General features: G+C 49.4%; 1 protein-coding gene across 4 annotated transcripts in view; it reads right to left on the reverse strand.

The window, feature by feature from the left end:
- The window catches only part of FERMT2 (FERM domain containing kindlin 2), a 56,008-nt gene extending 36,369 nt beyond the window's left edge, over positions 1-19,639 (reverse strand). For 2 of the 4 annotated variants that reach the window (XM_071745163.1, XM_071745161.1), the window contains exon 1: positions 19,240-19,638. In XM_071745163.1, coding sequence (XP_071601264.1) covers positions 19,240-19,396 — 157 coding nt within the window. In that variant the 5' untranslated portion in view covers positions 19,397-19,638. Of the gene's footprint in view, positions 1-19,239 lie in introns of all 4 variants that reach the window. The other 2 variants (XM_071745162.1, XM_071745164.1) reach the window with 2 other exon arrangements.
- Between the last annotated feature and the right edge of the window lie 270 nt (positions 19,640-19,909).

Genomic DNA, 19,909 nt, shown 5'->3' on the forward strand with positions numbered 1-19,909 from the left:
CCTCTCCAAAAATATCGACCAGGGGAATGTGTCAGCAGTGATGGTGACAGCAGAGCAGGCAGCCAAAAGTCTCATTTCAAAGGAAAAACCAAATGTTTCCGCAGGACGTCATCTGGGCAAGCACACAAGAACCTCAAGAGGCTGCAGGACAAATGACAGGGACACTTCTGCATTGGGTATCACAAGGGGCAGAGCTAGCAGGAAGTTTTCAGGTTAGGGACTCTGCATGAGGATTATTTTAATTTTTGTAATAAAAAAAAAAAAAAGGAAGCTTGAAATCACAGAATCATAGAAGTGTTTTAGTTGGAAAGGATGGTGCTTTCCAGGTTAAGGCACTGGTAATAAAACAACTTTGTTTGCAGCTCCAGATACTCCTCAGATCCCAGATTCCCAACTCAAAACACAAGTTTAATCCAAAATAAAACTGCCAGCTGATGTTTATTGCAACAGCTCCTTCCTCCATCCTTCAGCAGGATGTCACCAGCCTTCAGGTCGGGTGTCACCAACCCAGGGACAAACCCAGCAGAGCCCAGGAGCCAAGTCCCAGCAGATCCATCACCAGACAGGCTGAAGGGACCAAGGACCACACTCCAGGACTGACATGGTGATGATTACCCCCACGAGCCACATCTGAACTCCATCAAAATGAGAACAATGTGACAAACAAACTTTTTTTCAGCCCTTATCTGAAAACGGGATCTGGAGCTCGGGGGTACCGAGAAAACCCAGCAGAAGCTTTTTTGTCTTTGAACTCCTGGTCTAATGGCATCACTGCACAGCCAAAAAAAAGTGGAAGTGTTCAGCTAGACTTTTCAACAGCTTTGTAGAATCAAATTAAACAAAACCAAATATAGAAAAGCATGCAAACTTGCACAAGCCTTGGCCACTCTCAAAAAAATCCGAGAAATCATTACAATGGACTTTAGTAACCGAGTCCAACTTCTGCCCTACTGAAAGCTCAGCAAATTGGCACTGAAAGGCTGAGGGGAGGAAGAAAAAAAAAAAAAAAAGGGTATTTTGAATCACTAACACTTAGGCCTAACAGAGGAGATTTGGGTTTACGTTGCAGATTAACCCTGCAAGCCATGGCATGAATGTGCACAGAGTTGTCATAATTAACACTTTAAATTAATGGTGAGATGGCTTTACCCAGAAAGGTAAAGGTCTGTGGCTGCCCCACGGGGCAGGAATATATAGAACAGCTTGGCAAATGTTTAGCAGCTGACTTGGGGGCTTGAGTTTAACAGGAATACAGTGACAAGAAAAACTCTGGTGCTGTGCAAGGCAGAGGGCAGGGCCGGCAATCCCTGCACGCCAGGGAATGGCAGCTGCCTGGTTAAAGCTGATCAAAGGTTTCTAAACCTTCACCAGGGTCCCAATTCACGAGTTACTGACTTGTCAGGGTTCCAACTTTAGGACAAGTCTCATTATTTTGGCTCAGTCCTTCCCCATTTACTCCTGTCAGTCATAGGATTGGCCATTTCACATTGATCAGAGCCCCGGGAAGTCTCTGAGCATTGCAAATTGATTTTAGAGATCCCACACCTTGAATTCCAAAGGTTCCAACAGGTCCAAAACCCCACTGCAAATCTCAGCAGAGGTGTTTGTAGATCCCAAAGCTCCTCTGAGCTGTGAAATGTTCCTTGCACATCCCTGAGCAGCTTTTTTTGCAGCCATGAGGTGTAACCAGCCTTCCAGCAACTCTGTCGGGTGCAGAGATGGTCAGAGCTGGTAAGTTCATCAGCATCTCCACCAAAGCAAATAGGAAAAGAAAGAGGATTGTTCAGTGGGAATGGAAAACCCACCCATTTTAGTCTAAATAAGCTGATTCCTGCTAATGACACAGCAGGGAGAGAAGAACATCAGAGCCACCAGGATTGAGGTGTCCTCAGGGCAGTAAAAAAGCATCCTCACACCATGGGTATCTTGGGTGGATGAAAAAGCAGAGAGATCCCTAGGAATGAGTTACAGAAATTTGGCAGAGTCACAGGAAATCCTTGCACTGCCCTGCCAGGCAAGGAACCTGTAGTGATAGGACAAGGGGTGATGGCTTTAAACTGGAAGAGGGGAGATGGAGATGAGATGTGAGGGAGAAATAGTTTGGTGTGAGGGTGCTGAATAGTTTGGTGTTCAGGCTGGAGAAGAGAAGCTGCAATGGGGAGACCTTGCAGCACCTTCCAGTGCCTGAAGGGGCTCCAGGAAAGCTGGGGAGGGACTGGGGACAAGGGCAAGGAGGGATGGGATCAGGAGGTATGATTTCAACTGAAAGAAGGGAGATGATATGGAGATGTGAGGAAGAAATAGTTTGGTGTGAGGGTGCTGAGCCCCTGTGCCAGGTTTCCCAGAGAAGCTGTGGCTGCCCCATCCCTGGCAGTGTCTCAGCCCAGGTTGGATGGGGCTTGGAGCAACCTGGGCTGGTGGGAGGTGTCCCTGACCATGGCAGGAGGGTGGAAATAAATGATCCTTAAGGTCCCTCCCAACCCAAACCACTCTGGGATCCTATGATTCTCTGTAGAGGCTGGAGCTGTCAGGATCAGCTGGAGCATGGGCTGGGGACAGGGAGCTCCAGGAGCCCAACCCCAGCCCCAGAGGGAAAGGGAAGCACGTTACTTCCTTCCAGGCATCAAAAATAACCCCAGCTCTCTGCTTCCTCCACCTCCCCACATGGCCTGAACCAAAACCTCAGCTGCCGGGAGCCCGGGAGGGCTGAGCAACCCAGCTGGTATTTTTTGATTTTTAATTAATTTTTTTTTTTTTTTTTTTTTTTTTTGAGGAAAAACCTTGATTTCCATTCCCGTTTGGACATTTTGTCCAGCAAACCCCAAGGCACAAGCTTGCCATTCACCTTGAAAAGCCATGGGATGGTCCTGCAAATTCAAGAGGCATTTAAATCATCTGGATGGCTGCAGAGACCTCTGTGAGGACAGAATATTATGAGAAGTGATAAAGAGCTGCTCAACCAAGTGCTCTGAAAGCTTAAACATCCTCAGCTTTCAATCCATGCCAGTGCCTCACCACATCACCCCAGCTTGTCCAGAATAATTAGAGCTGCAGATTCTGATTCCCACAGCTACTGCTCAGTTCCTGTCTCCAGCTCCAGCAGCAGCAAATTGGCTTTATCTGAGATGCACACCAAGTGCATTCTGATGCTGTGCCACTGCACAGCTCCACAACTCCCACTTCAGCAAAAAAAAACCCCAATTTTGGTGTAGTACAAAAAATTATGCATCGATCCCCTCGATCCCAGCTGCTCCAAATGCTTTCCCAGGCTAGTCCTGGGATTTTTTAGTCCCTTTTCTGCTCTGTTTCTGCAGCAGCTATTGAACCTCCTCCCTTCCAGAGCACTGCTGGCCCTTGGCAGGCTCTCCACGAGCTTAGGACTTACTCACAGTAGTATACAAGTCTCCAGCTTTACATAAACACTGCATTTGCCTTGTTATTTTGGGATCTCCCCTGTTCCAGATGGGCCTTCCCTCCATGAAAAAGCCCACATCCAACTGAATAAACCTTTCAGCTCCCCCTCACCTCCCTCCTCCTGGTTAAACCCCACCAGATTGATGTTTGGAGAGCAAGATGCTCCAGCAGTGGTGGTTTCCACCTCTGTGGGACTGATCCCCTTTCACAGCCACATCCCTGATTAAATCCACAGGACAGCAAAGAACCTGAGAACCCCTCCATCCCCTTCACATCAGAGGCAGATTATTAAAAAAGCTCCAGCAGAAGCTTGAGGAGGCACATGGGGAACTTCTGTGAGCCTGTCTGGTTTGCATCATGGCTTTTCTGCTTGATTTTTGGCAACAAAGATCTGCAGCTGAAGCTGGTTCCTCTGCAGTGTTCTGCACCTTTGGAAGGGGCAGCCAAAGCAGAGGCTTGAAATTTGTTTCTTAATTAAAACTGATGGTTTTTAGAGCAATAGGGGAGCAATATGGAAGGACCAAACACCTCCAGACTAAATCACAGCCAAGCAAAGCCCATCCATCCCACTGCTGGGTTTGCCAGGGGGGCAGAAGGAGCAGAGCAGCCCCTGGACCATGGACTGATGTGATGATGATGATGATGATTCCTGCTTGGGAAGTCCAGGTAGCCAAATGCCTTTCCATTATCCACACTATTTGCTTCAGAAAAAAAAGATACTATGGGTAGAAGCACACTTACATACACACCTCCATCATATATGCACCAATATATAAAATATGGGAATATATGATTGACACACATAAAATATGCATACGTAATATAGCCACAGGAGATGAGCTCTAAGGTCCCTCCCAACCTCAGCCATTCCATGATTCTGTGATAGGTAAATTCTGGGATATGTCCATATTCACATTTAAACACACACACACGTGTCTATACACAACATACACAGAGAAATGCTACACAGAAAAGATTCAGTACAAGGATTGAAACCAACACACAAGCCATGAATTTCCTCTTTTTTATACTTGGTGATTTGCTAAAAAGAAAAAACCAACCCAAACCAAACCCAATTTTTTCAGCTTTTCAATGAGCTTGGTGTGGATGGGCTGAAATTGGTCGAGGGCTTTGATTTAAAAAAGAAAAAAAATTGGGTTGGGTTTCTTTTTCTTATTTTGAAACGAATATGCAATAGACATTATTTAAATTAAAAAAATAAAAAAAAAAAAAAAGTGACAGCACATTTAAAACCCTGACTGCAGGCAGCAGACAGCTGGAGAGGCAGCTGGGGGATTAAAGCACCTTTCAACTCAAATACCTGCTGATAAGGCATTAATCCAGTGCTTGCAAACCCTGAGGAGCAGCCAGGGGCTCTCCAAGCAGGAGGTTGGGTGGTTCTTCACCCCTCCTGAAAAGCCAAAGGGGAAGAAAAAACTCCTTCAAAGGAAAAAATAATAGCTGGGGAGCATCTGGGCTGCCCTGGGTGAGGTTGAGGTGGATGCACCCTCCCCTCTCCCCTGGAGATGTGCCACAGGGTCTCTGAGCATGGAAAGCATGGCACAAGGCTTTAAAAAAAACTGGAAAGGTTATGAGTGAAAAAGGAGAAAGCCACCAAAAAACAAACCTCCAAAAATCACTGCACATAACCTCATTGCTTTGGTAGGTTTTGCCTTCTCCATGGGCTGCCAGGCAGGGGGTGTGTCTGGGAGGTTCAAAGACACATCTTCACAGGGCTAAAAAAAAAAAACACAACCCAGAGAATATTGGAAATGCTCCCAAAATACTAAAAAAATGGCTAATGTGAAGTGTAGAGCAAGAAAGAGGCAATGGGGTAGGAGAAGGGGTGATGGTTTTAAACTAAAAGAGAGAGAATTTAAGACTAGAACTAAGGAAGACATTTTTTACACTGAGGGTGGTAAAACCCTGGCCCAGGTTGCCCAGAGAGGGGGGGGATGCCCCATCCCTGGAGACACAAAAGGTCTGGCTTGAAAGGGTCTGGAGAAACCTGATCTGGTTGGAGATGTCCCTGCTCCCTGCAGGATGGTTGGAAGGGGGTGACCTCTAAAGGTCCCTTCCCACCCAAACCACTCTGTGATTCCATGAAGAATAAACAAAGTGCTTTTTCTACAAAGAATAAAGAAGCTCCAGCCACTGCCTGCTCTCATGGTCAAAAATATTATTTATTTCTTGGAAACTATTGATGCAACCTTTAGATAGGGCTGCATTTCCTTCCCCCACCTGCAAAGGCTGATGCAGGGATCAGCTTCTGCACCTCTGTGGATGGGCTCCAGACCCCCAGTTTGCTGGGCTGGGCTGAAAGATCATTTGCTGGCTTTGGAAAAGCCCTCCTGACTGGAGCAGGGATTGGGATTTCAGGAGATATCTGTGCCCAGGCTGCACTGCTGGTCCTCTGTGACCCCACATATATATGTATATATGTATATATGTGTATTTCCATTCACATACATCACTCTATCCTTGTCCATATCTATATATCCATATTCATGGAAGTGTTGGAGTGAGTCCAGAGGAGGCCCTGGAGCTGCTGGGAGGGCTGGAGCAGCTCTGCTCTGGAGCCAGGCTGAGAGAGTTGGGGGTGTTGAGGCTGGAGAAGAGAAGCTGCAATGGGGAGACCTTAGAGCACCTTCCAGTGCCTGAAGGGGCTCCAGGAAAGCTGGGGAGGGACTGGGGACAAGGGCAGGGAGGGATGGGATCAGGGGGAAGGGTTTCCAGATGGAAGAGAGATGAGATGTGAGGAAGAAATAGTTTGGTGTGAGGGTGCTGAGCCCCTGTGCCAGGTTTCCCAGAGAAGCTGTGGCTGCCCCATCCCTGGCAGTGTCTCAGCCCAGGTTGGATGGGGCTTGGAGCAACCTGGGCTGGTGGGAGGTGTCCCTGACCATGGCAGGAGGGTGGGAATAAATGATCCTTAAAGTCCCTCCCAACCCCAACCAGTCTGGGATTCTATATATTTCTTTATATATATATATTCCTGTATAAAATACATCATCATTCCTATTAATGGATTTATATTTATATGTGTATATAAATACATATATAGAGATACTAAAACATCAATAAATATATCTCCACACATACAAACACCTATTTATAAATGAAAAAGCTGGAGCAGAGCTGTGTGGCTACACAAACTACACAGGAGCAGAGCTGTACCCACACTTTGTGATCACACACATCCAAACACACTCGTGTGTATCTACACAGCTGAACCAACTGTTCCTCCTACAGGGAGGGACAGCACATTGACCTCTTCAAACCCAGATTCCTTTAAACATGCCAAAGCCACTCCTTCCAGGACAATTATGGGGGGGGAAAAATAAGGACAGAGCTATTTTCATTTATCTCGAGTCCAACACAAATGCTGCTGAGTTTTGCTGGTGACACGGTCACTGTCTTGGGGCAGAATCTTTTTTTTTTGAGTCTTTCTGGGCAGGGTGTGCACTAGAGCAGAGTCCCCTCCATCCCCTTCTGCCTCCCAAGGGGAATTTAATTTCAGAGCAAAGTTCAAAACAGAACAAGAACAAGAATAGAACAAGAATCCTTCCAGGCTCAGGTCACCACACTTGAAAACTGGTACTTTGAAATACAGAGATAAACATCCTATGAAATTATCATCAGACTTCTTCAATAAAGCTGTGCCACCACAATATGATGCTCTTAATGAGATTTAATAGAGGGTTTTAATCTCAAGGCAATAAATATTTGACCCAGGCTACAAAAAAAACCAAAAAACAGTGGCCACCCTGCAGCAAGTCCTTGTGGAAGGGCTGTTACCCACTTGGAAGGGCTTTTACCCACTGCTGAATGCACAGTGGTACCTTGAATTCTCCCTTTTTTACCACCACAGGCAACCAATACCACTATTTTATCCTCCTTTGTTTTCAGGAGAACAAATATTCAGGAGAACACCAACACACACCCATGGAGTTGTCCAAAACAGGGCAGCCCTGTGCTGGATTTTAAATCTAAGCACATTTCTTGCATTAAAAAAAAAAACCACCACAAAAAAACAGTTAGACTTGTTAAAAAATAAATAAAAAAATATATAACACGGACAAAAGCAGCCTTGTTCCCAACACTGTGATTCCCATGAGTGCAACCAAGTGCTGGAGACCTCCCACCCTTCCCAACGTGCCAGGGGACACGTGTGGTTCAGCACTGTGAAATCCTGATGTCAAAGGACACCTTGTTTTTGCAGAGAGCTATTCAAGGGCAATCAAAGAGGAGGAGGGGACAAAAAAAAAAAAAAACAACAAAACCCCCCTCCCCCCCAAAAAAAAAAAAAAAAAAAAAAAAACCCACACAAGAAAAAAAACCAAACCAAGAAACCAACAACCTGTGGAGGACATGGAGCAGATCAGGACACAAGGATCAATGTTGATGCTCAATTCATCCTTGCTCAGGAAAATGATGGAATGGCTTCTGTTAAAGAGGGAACGTGCTGCTGCACTGCTGGGGGGAGAAATGTCCTTTTATTGGGGGTTTAGAAATGCAAACCTGAGTCTCAATGGGGCAGGGAAGGAAACTGAGGCACCAAAGAGGTGACCAAGAGGTGGCACAATGGCCCAGGGAGGGGGTTGAGGTCTCATCCCTGGAGATATTCAAGGTGAGGCTTGAGGAGGCTCTGAGCAACCTGATCTAGGTGAGGGTGTCCCTGATACTGCAGGGGGGTTGGGCTGGGTGACATTTAGAGGGCCCTGACAACCCAAATTATTTGACAATTCTACGATTATTTTTTTTTGTTACTTCAAATCCTCCTCCTGAAGACCCCACCACATCCACAGCCCAGCAACGAGGGGAAACCACCTGTGAATTTTCACCTCTTGGTTTCTAAATCCTTGCTTTTGTTTTATAACCCATCTGCAGTGCAGGGATGATGTCCAAGGAGCAGCTTTGGAAAAAGCCAAAACCAAAGCCCTGGCAGCACAGGGCTTTGGCTCCTCCATCCCTGCTCATCCCTGAGCCTTCCAGCATCTCACCAGAGCCAGGTCCATGCACAGAAGAAAAAATCCCAACAAGCCTGCAAGTTACTTTTTTTTTAAAGTCAACTCTAGGAAGGAAGCTCTTCCCAGTGTTAACAGGGTTGCTGAGCTAGCCCTAGGAAATTTAATTCATGTGGATGCCATGGCATTATCTATGGCTTGCACTGAACACAACTCTCCCATCCTCCTAGGGCTGAAAAGATTTATCTCAGCAGATGATTTAGTGATGCTGGACACACTGACAAGCACCTCTGTCCTCAAGGGATGCCACTGACCTGCAGAAGGAACAGCAAAGCCTCCTTGAAATTTTGGTTGACACCACAGATGCCCTCCCACAAACACAAAAGGCAAAACCAATCTGCACCCCGAGCTGTGAACCCAGCACCTGGTTGCTCAGCCCATGAATATTTCTGGTTTTCTGCTTCAGTTCATTGCAGGTATAACAACATCATCTATTGCTGAGGTCCAGGGGTTTCAATGAGCTGCTGACCTGCTCAGTGCACCCAGACCCAACTCTGCTTAAAACCCTCAGCAGTTTGCAGTGATGCTGCACCCACCTGAAATGTCAGGAAACCCTCAGGAGAAACCACAAGCAGGGGCTACCTGAGGTCCCCAACATCCCCACACCAAAATGCACTGATCAGCTTGGGAATCATAGGATCCCTGACTGCTTTGGGTTGGGAGGGACCTTAAAACTCATCACTTCCACCCCCCTGCCATGGTCAGGGACACCTCCCACCAGCCCAGGTTGCTCCAAGCCCCATCCAACCTGGGCTGAGACACTGCCAGGGATGGGGCAGCCACAGCTTCTCTGGGAAACCTGGCACAGGGGCTCAGCACCCTCACAACAAACTATTTCTTCCTCACATCTCATCTCTCTTCCATCTGGAAACCCTTCCCCCTGATCCCATCCCTCCCTGCCCTTGTCCCCAGTCCCTCCCCAGCTTTCCTGGAGCCCCTTCAGGCACTGGAAGGTGCTCTAAGGTCTCCCCATTGCAGCTTCTCTTCTCCAGCCTCAACACCCCCAACTCTCTCAGCCTGGCTCCAGAGCAGAGCTGCTCCAGCCCTCCCAGCAGCTCCAGGGCCTCCTCTGGACTCACTCCAGCAGCAACCTGGGCTGGGGGGAGGTTTCCCTCCCCATGCAAGGGGTTGGAGCTGGATGAGCTTTAAGGTTCCTTCCTACCCAAACCACTCTGTGACTCCAGGATCCTCAGACAAAAGCTCAACCACCTGGAAAATGAGGTTTGCAACCTGGAGCAGCTGGGATGAACCACAGCCCCAACCTTTGGGTCAGGATTGGTCCTTTTCCTGCAGTCCAGGTGGGATCCTGCCCTGCAAGAGAAGGACATCAACCCTTCCATCTTTCACCCAAAGTGCATCCCACCAGGCAGAGTGTAAGAGAAAGGAGCTGGGACAGCAGCCAAAAGTGCTTCAGAAGCCACCAGCCATCCCTTGCATGCATTTTGGGGTGACTTCCTGGGGCAAAAAAGGATTTGGGGCAAATTTGGTCTCTGCTGTAGATCATTTGCAGAGCCATGGGGAGATACCACGGGGAAGGGATGAAGCCCTGGCATTTTTCTTATTGATTTCTGTAGAAGTTTAGCCCAAGCTCATCAAGTCACACATTTTACAAGGCCACCAAGACCTCTAACCTTGTGCTTGGGGTCACCTCAGCTGCCACACAACGAAGCTGAGGGCAAAAATCCAGAGGGAAGGACCATGTGGGGTGGAAGAGGAGACAACATCTGCTGCAGACAGCTCTGGAGCTGGGCAGTGTGGCAAGAAAAGCTCTGGGCATTCTCAGGGAGGAAGGGAAGCTCAGCAAGACAGCCATAGCTCCTTCCAGGCAATTTCATAAAACTCAGACTTTCTAATTGAATTGGGAGTTTTGGGCAATTAACCCTTCCAAAAGTGCAGATAGCTGCAGGGAGGAGGAGGGAAAAAAAAAAAAAAAGAAAACAACCCCCAAACAAACAAGTATAATCAGCTGGGAAGAGATTTAAATTGTAATAATTGGCAAGATTAATTTTTGGTTGCTGTCGAGTTGTTTTGCAAGCTTAAAACCACTCAAGGTTATAAAGGGAAAGGTTTATGCAACTTCTGGTGTGTCTGCTTGCTTGCTTGCACCCTCTCCCAATGCTGTTCTCAACCTGTTGTCCAAATTCAGCCCTGTTCTACCAAAAATTGAAAGTCTCCAAGACCCCACCTGGTCTACAGGAGAGGGACCATGGACATGCTGAGGTTCACACTGGAACAGCTGCACCCAAAGCTGCTGTAACCTCACTGGAAAATGAGTGAGCACCAGAAAAGCCAAGGAGAACAGATCTCCAGAAATAAAAAAGAAATAAAGAAGCTTTTCCCTGGTTTGCTGGGCACATCTCTTCCCCACCTGCTGGAAGCTCCAGCCTGGACAACTGGAGCAAAGCACAAAAAGCAAATGTGGGCAAGAAAACAAAGTTATTGCAGCTCTGTTCAAACCTTATTTCTCCAGCCAGCCAGAATTTGGAGTCCTCAGTATTTTTCCTAATTACAACACCTGAAAAACCCTGGAAGCCACCTAGAACACTGAGAACCAAATCTCAGCAGCTGAGAAGTTTTGCTTGGATTTGTCTCCCTGCCCCTTTCTAAGCTATGGGTTAACTCCCACTCCAGGATGAGAAGGAAGAAACCCATCTTCTTCAGGATGTTTTAACATCATGAGAAGTCGGTGTGCCACAAGCACCCTAAATCCCCTCCCTCCCCACCACCAAAAAAAAAAATAAAAAATTAAGTAATCCCCTCAGCACCCAAAATAGGAGCTGGCAGCAGTGGTGTCACTGGTGATGTTGAAATGACTGAAGTTTCAGTGCAAATACTCCCTCTGCTCTTTCCCAACTGGGTAAACACTTCCCACATCCACAATTTCGTGCAGTTATCCACAATCCTGCATTTTTTTTCTTCCCACTCCATAATCAGAGGCCAAGGGTTAAAATCCAGGTTACTCATACCATCCCATGGTGGGTTTGCAAGTTTTGCCCCTAAACCCCTAGTGATTTGCAAGCTGCAAGACCCACAACTACCAAATGTCATTTTTCTACCCCAAAAATGAGAGCTGGAACATGATTTTACCCCAGAGGAGGATGGTCCCTGCTATGGATGCAACCATCACCCATATAATAGCACAAAAAAGGGGTTCAGAAACTCCTGCTGGGAACCCCCAGAGGCGTTTGGCTTCTATTTAAAAATATGACCCTATTTTAAGTACAGTTCTTTGGGGTTTTATATGGCTGGGAGAGACTCAACCTGATGCCTGGGTGAAACACAAACCCTGATGGCCAAGAATGGGAAAAATGAAGGATGGCTACGGAGGAAGAAAATATAGGGAAAAAAAAAAAAAAGGCAAGTGTGTGAACACGATGATTTCTGTCATTTTAACTCCCTCGGAGTGAGGCAACTGCTGCTCTTCATGTCAAATCGAAACCTGAGGGGAGCTGGAAGAGGAAACTACTGATTTGGGCTGGGTGGGAGCAACAAACCCAACAATTTCCTGTCTGTGGTACAACAAACCCAGGCTCTGGTATTTGTGGGAACGCTGCTGCCCCCGCCTCCTGCCCCCCCAAACAGGGATGGGTGTCATCGGGCTCTTTTGAACCAAAGCAGATGGCTCATAGTGAAAGAATTACAAAAGAAATTAAATGAAAATAATTTTCTTTAAAATTGCATAAATTGAAAGCATTTAATTTATTTTTCTTTTCCCCCCTGCTCCCAAAGAGCCATCGCCCAGCTGGGCAAGAATAGGAATTCCCCTGCTTGGAGCTGCCTGCAGATGGCTTTTACCTACCCCCGCCCCAAATTCCTCTGGTCATTGGCAGTTCAGCTGAATATTCCACTTAATCTACACAAAGAGGACATTATTTGAACCACAATCCTGTCATTTGGTGTGGGCCTGGAGGCCAAAGCTGGATGTAAAAAGAGCCAGCCCCACACAGATCGATGTGAAGGGACAGGGAGCATCTGTGCTGAGTATTCTGACTGCAGTGTCATTAAAAAAGTGTTACTGGGGGGACAAGGATTCAGTACAGGTTGGTAGCAAAGATATTAATCAAGTAGCAATTAATTAAGTGGCAATAAATAAATGCAGGGTGCATTAGCAACTCTGTGATCACCTCTGTGGTCTCCTTGAAGATGCTCCCGGAGCAGCAGCATCTCTGCCTGGAGCACCCAGGGTACCACTTTCACCTCAAACCAGCCCCCAAATCACTGCCTATTTCTGGAGCAAAAAGACTTTTCAGCCTGGCCTCTGTGCTCCCAATCCCACTTCTGCAGATTTTGCCATCTCCAAGTTTCCCAAGGAAATCTGGAGCAGGGTGGGTGCAGAGAGACGGGAGAATTCCCGCCTGCCCCAACCCCAGCAGCTGGAGCAGCAAATGCCATTTATCACATTATTTGAGACATCCACTCACCACCCCCCCCCCCAAAGGGAATACAAACAGCTCCTCACAAGCCAGAGGGTATTAAATGGCACTCGGAGTCCTCCTGTGAATGCCAGGTACTTGAAAAGCAATACTGAGGAGTGACCCAGCACTGATTTAGAAGCAAAACATCCTTCTCCTCACCCAGCTGACAGCTGAGGGCCAGAGCAGCATCTGCAGATCTTGCAAAGGAAGCTGCTCAGCTGTCATCCTGCAGGCACAGAGCAGAGAAATGCCCTGACCCTACTCCAGGCACCAAGCACTGCTGCTCAGATAAGTAGTTTTGGGAAGTGTGGCTACAATAAAAACCCTTCCTTTATTTCTCTTTAGCCTCCAACTGGTCCTCTTGCCTCTTTGAATTATGTCATGCCATGGCTTGGCTTTGTGAACCAAGATTTAAGAATTTTTATTATTATTATGGAATAATTCAGGTTGGAAAAGACCTTTAAAATCATCAAGTCCAACTGTTAACTCTGCTAAGTCCACCCCTGCCCCATGTCCCTCATCCCCACATCTCTGGGGCTCTGAAACCCCTCCAGGGATGATGGGGACTCCAGCCCTGCCCTGGGCAGCCTGGGCCAGGCCCTGACAACCCTTTGCAGGGAGAAATTGTTCCCCAGCTCCAACCTAAACCTCCCCTGGCACAACTTGAGGCTCTTTCCTCTTCTCCCATCCCTTGTTCCTTGGGAGCAGAGCCCGACCCCCCCTGGCTCCAACCTCCTCTCAGGGGCTTGCAGAGAGCCAGAAGCTCTCCCCTCAGCCTCCTCTGCTCCAGGATCAACACCCCCAGCTCCCTCAGCTGCTCCTGGGCAGACTTCTGCTCCAGACCCTTCCCCAGCTCCATTCCCTTCTCTGGACACACTCCAGCCCCTCAATCTCCTTCTTGTCCTCAGGGGCCCAGAACTGAGCCCAGGATTTGGGGTGCAGCCTCCCCAGTGCCCAGCACAGGGAGAGAAATAGTTTTCCACTCTTCGTCTGGCAGTGCACGTGATTGTGTCAGAGCCATCAGATGAATTATTTGGGATTTTTCTTTTTTCTTCTTGCTGACCAGCTCCAGCTCCATGGGAGAAATTCTGCCTTCCAGCCAAAGGTAAATGAACAGGACTTCTGAAGCTGGAAAAAAGCCACAGTGGGAGTGGCAAAGGCTGAAAAGATGTGATGGACAACAAAAAGGGGTTTAATATATTGTATAGTACAGGAGAAAAGTGTGGGGGGGAGATATTTGAACCTTGGGGCTGTTTGAAAGATGAAAGGGATGAAGAAGAAAGGGATGATCCCTGTCCTGCTCCTGCTGCCCCCACCAGTGCTGGTCCCAGCCAGGATGCTGATGGCCTTCTTGGCCCCCTGGGCACACTGCTGGGTCTTCTAAAAAGCACCCAGAGTCACCCTGTGAGCCCCAAACCAAGACTCCCTGGAGAAGTCCATGGCAAAAGGAGCAAACCACCTGCAAGACAGCTCTGCAGATTCATCCTGCCTCGTGTTTGCAATAGAAATGGGCTGGGACAAAGATCCTGCATTTCTTTTACGTAGCCTTAAGCTGTTTGGAAGAGGTGATTCCAGTTTCAAAGCAAAGAATTTCCCCCAGTGAGTTCCACACCAGCTCGGAGCATTTATCTAAGCCCTGCAAAAAACCTCAAACCCAAACCTGGGCAAATCAATGACACTGCACTTTCTTGGTGTTTTATTCATAACCCTTCTAGGGGGGCCATTAAGAAAAAGAGATTTTACAGGGAGAGCACCAATATTTTTAATTGATCTTGCAAAGAGTATAACAAATCATTGGCAAGACTGGTTTTTCTGATGGTGAACAGAGCCCTTCTGGGTGAAACCCAGACAGATTTCAGGCTAAAGCCAGCAAAAGAAGAGCTCAAACACCTACAAGAAAATGCTTTGCATGTGACAACTCCTCTGCCAGTCCTCAAGGGACATCCCACCCTCTCCTAAGGGATGGAAAGGAGATAATGGGGGAGCAGGGGAACAATGGACTTTAAATCCCAAACCCTTATCAAGGACATGATTCACAAAATACCCCAAGGCCTCAGAAGATGTCATCATTGTTATCAGCCACTCTCTATGGATGGTCAGGGGTTTGTTTTGCCATTTATCCCCAGTTTGGCCCATCCCAGATGGATAAAACAGGGATGACACCAGGCCAGCAGCACCTTGAGCATCCTCCCACCCTGGCTGTGTGATGCAGCAGGAATTAACACCTTTCCAACCAGGACTGCTCTGGTTCCAAACCTGGATGGGTTGGTTTTTTTTATTATTCACTTATTTTCTTCAGGTATCAACCCCTCAAGTTGTTTGATCCTCTCCCAGTGCTCCCAGCAAGCCCCCACAGCTGGAACCAGTTACCAGGCATATCCTGCCCATCCAAACAACCTATGGAGAAATCTGCATTTCCACTGCAAAACTTTTAGCCACGGACTTTATGAATGTGCTCAGTGCACATTTAGGTCATTTGTCTTAAGCCACTCTTCTGCCAGCCATCATTTGTCCCCCCTGCCCTGCTTCTGTCAGATCTTTTTATTCCCAGCACCTCCCAGAGCATCCCAATGCAATCCTGCCTTTAACACACAGCCCAAAAAACTCCTCCAAAGTGCACTGCAAAAATGCAGGGATTTTTTTTCCCTTGCATGTGTTTAAACCAGCCTTAAGCTGACAACAATAACCCCCGTTCACTTCCTTCCTTCCTCTGCTCCCAGTGAATTTAAGCCTCATTTTTTTCTTGTTTGTTTGTTTGTAAGTCAATAGTGGCAAAATTCCTAAAAAACCCTGGGTGAGCACCAGGAGCTTCTAGTACAGCCCCCAACCCACACAGACCAACTCGATGCTCCTGCTCTTAAAACCTCAGCAGGTTTGGAACCTCAGCAGGTTTGGGTTTTTTTTTTTTTTTTTTCCAGCCTATTTTTCAGAGATGCCTCTGCCAAGCACACGGCACGGCTCAATTAACGAAGTGGCTTAATCCAGCGGAGTGATAAATAACAGGGGAGCCAACAGGTCATTGCAATTCACTTGAGTAACCAGAATCCTGATCTGCTGCTTGGGTTTTTTCCAATCCCTGCCTGCTTTAGTGACAGATTTTAATTGCCTTTTCCCAGAGAGCCCGACCACAGCCGCTCTGCAGGGACCGAGTCGACAAGATTTACTGATACCTGCAGCCTTGCAAGCAGGCAGGGGACTCTTCCCTGGGTTCCTGCTCTGAACCCCAACACCCATCCCCCATGCACCCCAACCCTCCCCAAGGCCAAGGGCTATGAAAAAATACTCCTGTAAATCTAAATTTTCTCTTTCCCAAGCTCCTCTCCTTGCTGGGAGGAGGGAAGGCAATTTTTTCCCCCCCTTCTCCTCTTCGCTGATGGTCAAAGAGTTTCTACCAAAATCCTAACAACCAGAGTGGGGCCAGTTTGCTGCAAATTCATAACAATGCTCTAAACTTCAGTCAAACTCTGGGCAGGCCACAAAAATCTGCTTTCCCTGCCCTCCGGCAGCACGAAGCCTACAGGAGGTTTGTCCCAAAGGATGGAGTCAGCAAACCTCATGCCCAAGGCAAAGCCCTCCCCATCCTTCCTCCCCCCACAATGTACAAGCAGAGCAGCCCATAACGGGTCCCAGAACTGCAAGGAAACTTTCATTTCAAGACATTTGCTTAAAGACCACAGCAAAAAATCAGCTTTGTGGAAGATTTATTACGCTTTTAACACTGGGAGTTAACCAAACACCAGCAGGGACAGAGGAGCGACAGCCTAAAAATGCAGGGAAAGGGTTTCAATGCAGAAAAAAAAAATGTAATTCATGCATCTGGAGATGAAGTGGAGGCAGAGGCTGGATGAAGGAGAGCATTGAGGAGGCACAGGAGGGTGAGGAGTGAGTCCTGTCCCACCCTCCTCTGCTAAACCTGACCCTGATCAACTGGCAGGAGCTCAAAGCAGAGCCATAAAAATAATGAGAGGGCTGGAAGAGCTGACACGCAGGAAAATTAAAAGGAACTAGATACATATAGCTTGGCTCAGCGACAAAAATCCAAGGGGAAAGGGAAGGAAAGAGACAGAGATATTAGAGGGTCTTGACCATCCTGGGAAAGGGGGACATTGGGAATGAGCCCCCTGGGCAGAACCACCCCGAGGGCCGTCACTGGGCTGCTGCATTCCTTCCCTCTAATACAATCTCTAATTTAACAAGTGGAGAGGATCTGGGCAAACACATTTAAGGGGGGGGTGTGATGCATTACATCAGGCACTAATTTAGGTCCTCACTGGGCTTTGTCCCTCCTCATGCACCCAGCTTTCAACACACGAGTCAGTCCCAGCTCCACTTCAGCATCTCCCAGCCCTGAGCATCACTTCGTGGCCAACGGGATGGCTTGGTGTTGGTTTGGGTTTTTTTATCATTTCTAGAAAGCTGTTATTATAATTTCTTTTTTTTCCCCTAGCCACCGAGTGGCTCAGCTTTTCTGCAGCATAAAAATAACAACACCAACAAAGAAAAAAAAAAATAATCAAGTTTTCAGAGAGTCAAGGCTATCTCCAGCACGAGACCCTTTGATGCGAGCGCTGGCTTCCTTTTGAAACAAGCACATTTATATCCGTCTCTTCCTTCCTTCAACCCCAGATAAGTAATAAATCAAAACATAAGCAGGGTGGAAGATGGTATTTTTCAAGCCACACGAGGGTTTTGTGTTGCAGAAGGACCAGCAGCTGACAGCTCCGTTACTCCCACAGCCGCAGGCACGCGCGGGGACCTAGCAATTAATATTTTATTTGAGCAATTACAGTAATCAGCCCGGACTACACCAGTGAGTAAACACACCCGAGTTATAAAGAGCTGATAAAAAGCCTAGGGGGAGGTTTGGTGGGGCCCAAACTGGCTCTTCCATCACAAACCTGTCCCGGCCACCCCTTCCCATGCAGCCGGGACAAATGGGCTCTTTGTCCAGGTGTGCACCCAAAGCCACCAGACACCGTGGTGTTCCTTGCCCCAAGCCCCCCACCCATGCCACCCCACTGATCACTCCACACTTGCAAAGAGGCATTTTCCTTGTCCAAAGCACCACAGAGCCCACTACAACTTCAGGATTAAATTTTTCTGTGAATGGCGGAGCACCCATAAAGTTCCTGCCCCACACTCCCAACCCCACAAACGATGAAATTTCTCATCTGAGGGTAAAAATCCAGAGTGCAAAGCAGCAGCTGGGTGGGTGCTGAGGCCTTGCCATGAGCAAACCAGCCCTGGGTTGTAGAAGTTTGGCTGGTTTTGGCCCAAAGGTGTTTGGAGGGGGCAGCACAGGGTGCAGGGTGGGAGCACGGGGGCTGTGGGGTGAAGGGTGCATGGGGGAGAGGGGCAGCCCAGGGTGCTGGGGCAGGGTGCTGAGTGCCAGGACAGGGTGTTGGGTGGTAAACCACAGCACTGGGACAGAATGAGGGGTGCTGAGAGTTTGAAGCACTGTACCAGAGCAGGGTGCTGGGGGAAGATGCTGGGTGCTCAAGCACTGGACTGGGAGAGGGTCCTGGGTGCTAGAAGTACTGAAGCACAGTACTGGGGGAGGGTCCTGAGTACTGGGGGAGGGTCCTGAGTGCTCAAGCACAGTGCTGGAGCAAGGTCCTGGGTGCTCAAGCACCATACAGGAGCAGGGTCCTGAGTGCTGTGAGTTGTAGCACAGTACTGGGGCAGGGTGCTGGGTGCTCAAGCACTGTACTGGGGCAGGGTCCTGGGTGCTGAGGCACGATGCTGGGTGCCCAAGCACTGTGCTGGAGAGAGTCTTGGGTGCTGGGAGTTGTAGCACAGTACTGGGATAAGGTGCTGGGTGCTCAAGCACAAGGGTCCTGGATGCTGAGGCAGGGTGCTGGGTGCTCAAGCAGTGCTGGAGCAGGGTGCTGGGAGTTAAAACACAGTACTGGGGGTGAGTCCTGAGTACTGGAGCAGAGCTCTGGGTGCCCAAGCACTGTTCTGGAGCAGAGTCTCGGGTGCTGGGAGTTGTAGCAGAGTACTGGGGCAGGGTGCTGGGTGCTCAAACACTGTACTGGGAGAGGGTGCTCGGTGCCCAAGCACCAGGGTCCTGGATGCTGAGGCAGGGTGCTGGGTGCTCAAGCAGCGCTACAGCAGGGTGCTGGGAGTTGAAACAGTACTGGGGGAGAGTCCTGAGTACTGGAGCAGGGTGCTGGGAGTTGTAGCACCGCACTGGGGCAGGGTCCTGCGAGCTCAAGCACAATGCTGGGGCAGGGTCCCGGCTGCTTGGAGGTGAAGCGCAGCCCCGGGGCAGGGTGCTGGGTGCGGGGCACGGTGGTGGGCGCCGGGACAGGGTGCCGGGGGATGCCGGGGCAGTGTGTCCGGGGCAGTGTGTCGAGGGGTTGGTTGGTTGGTTGGTTACTCACCGAGTTTCTCGACGAGCCGCAGCATGACGCCGCCGATGTGGATCTCGCCGGTGACCCGCAGGGTGACGTCGCGGCTCAAATCGGTGACATGGACGCTCAGCTCCCACGTCCCATCGGCGTAGCAGCCGTCCGGCATGCGGATCCCGTCCAGCGCCATGGCCCCGGCCTCCTGCACCGCCAACCGCGCTTCACCGCCCGCCCGCCCGCCGGCTCGGCTCGGCTGGGTTCGGCACGGCTCGGCTGGGCTGGGTTCGGTTGGGCTGGACCCGCCTCCCGGGCTCGGGGGTGGCGGGGGGTGGGATGGGGGCGCGGTGGGGCGGGATCGGGATCGGGGGGTGCAGCGCTGCCCCGCCGCCCCCCACAGCCGCTGCCTGCGGGGCCGCCGCGGGAGGAGAAGGGGCGGGCGGGGAGAGGGAGGAGAAGGAGAGGGACGAGGAGGAGGGAAGAGGAGGGAGGAGGAGGGGGATAATAATTAAAGGAAAAACGCGCCCCGCGCCGCCGGGCCCCTTGGCCTTTTATGGAAGCGAAGGACGGAGCAAGCGGGGCCGCTCCAACATCCGGGACTCGCCGGGGGGCGGCTCGGACGGGCCCGGCCCCGGGGCTGCGGCCGCCGGGGGAGAACGCGGAGCGGGGCTGGGCCCGGTCCCACCCGAAGCTGGGCCTGGGGCAG

This window comes from Heliangelus exortis, chromosome 5, assembly GCF_036169615.1.
Source record: "Heliangelus exortis chromosome 5, bHelExo1.hap1, whole genome shotgun sequence".
Classification (NCBI taxonomy): domain Eukaryota; kingdom Metazoa; phylum Chordata; class Aves; order Apodiformes; family Trochilidae; genus Heliangelus; species Heliangelus exortis.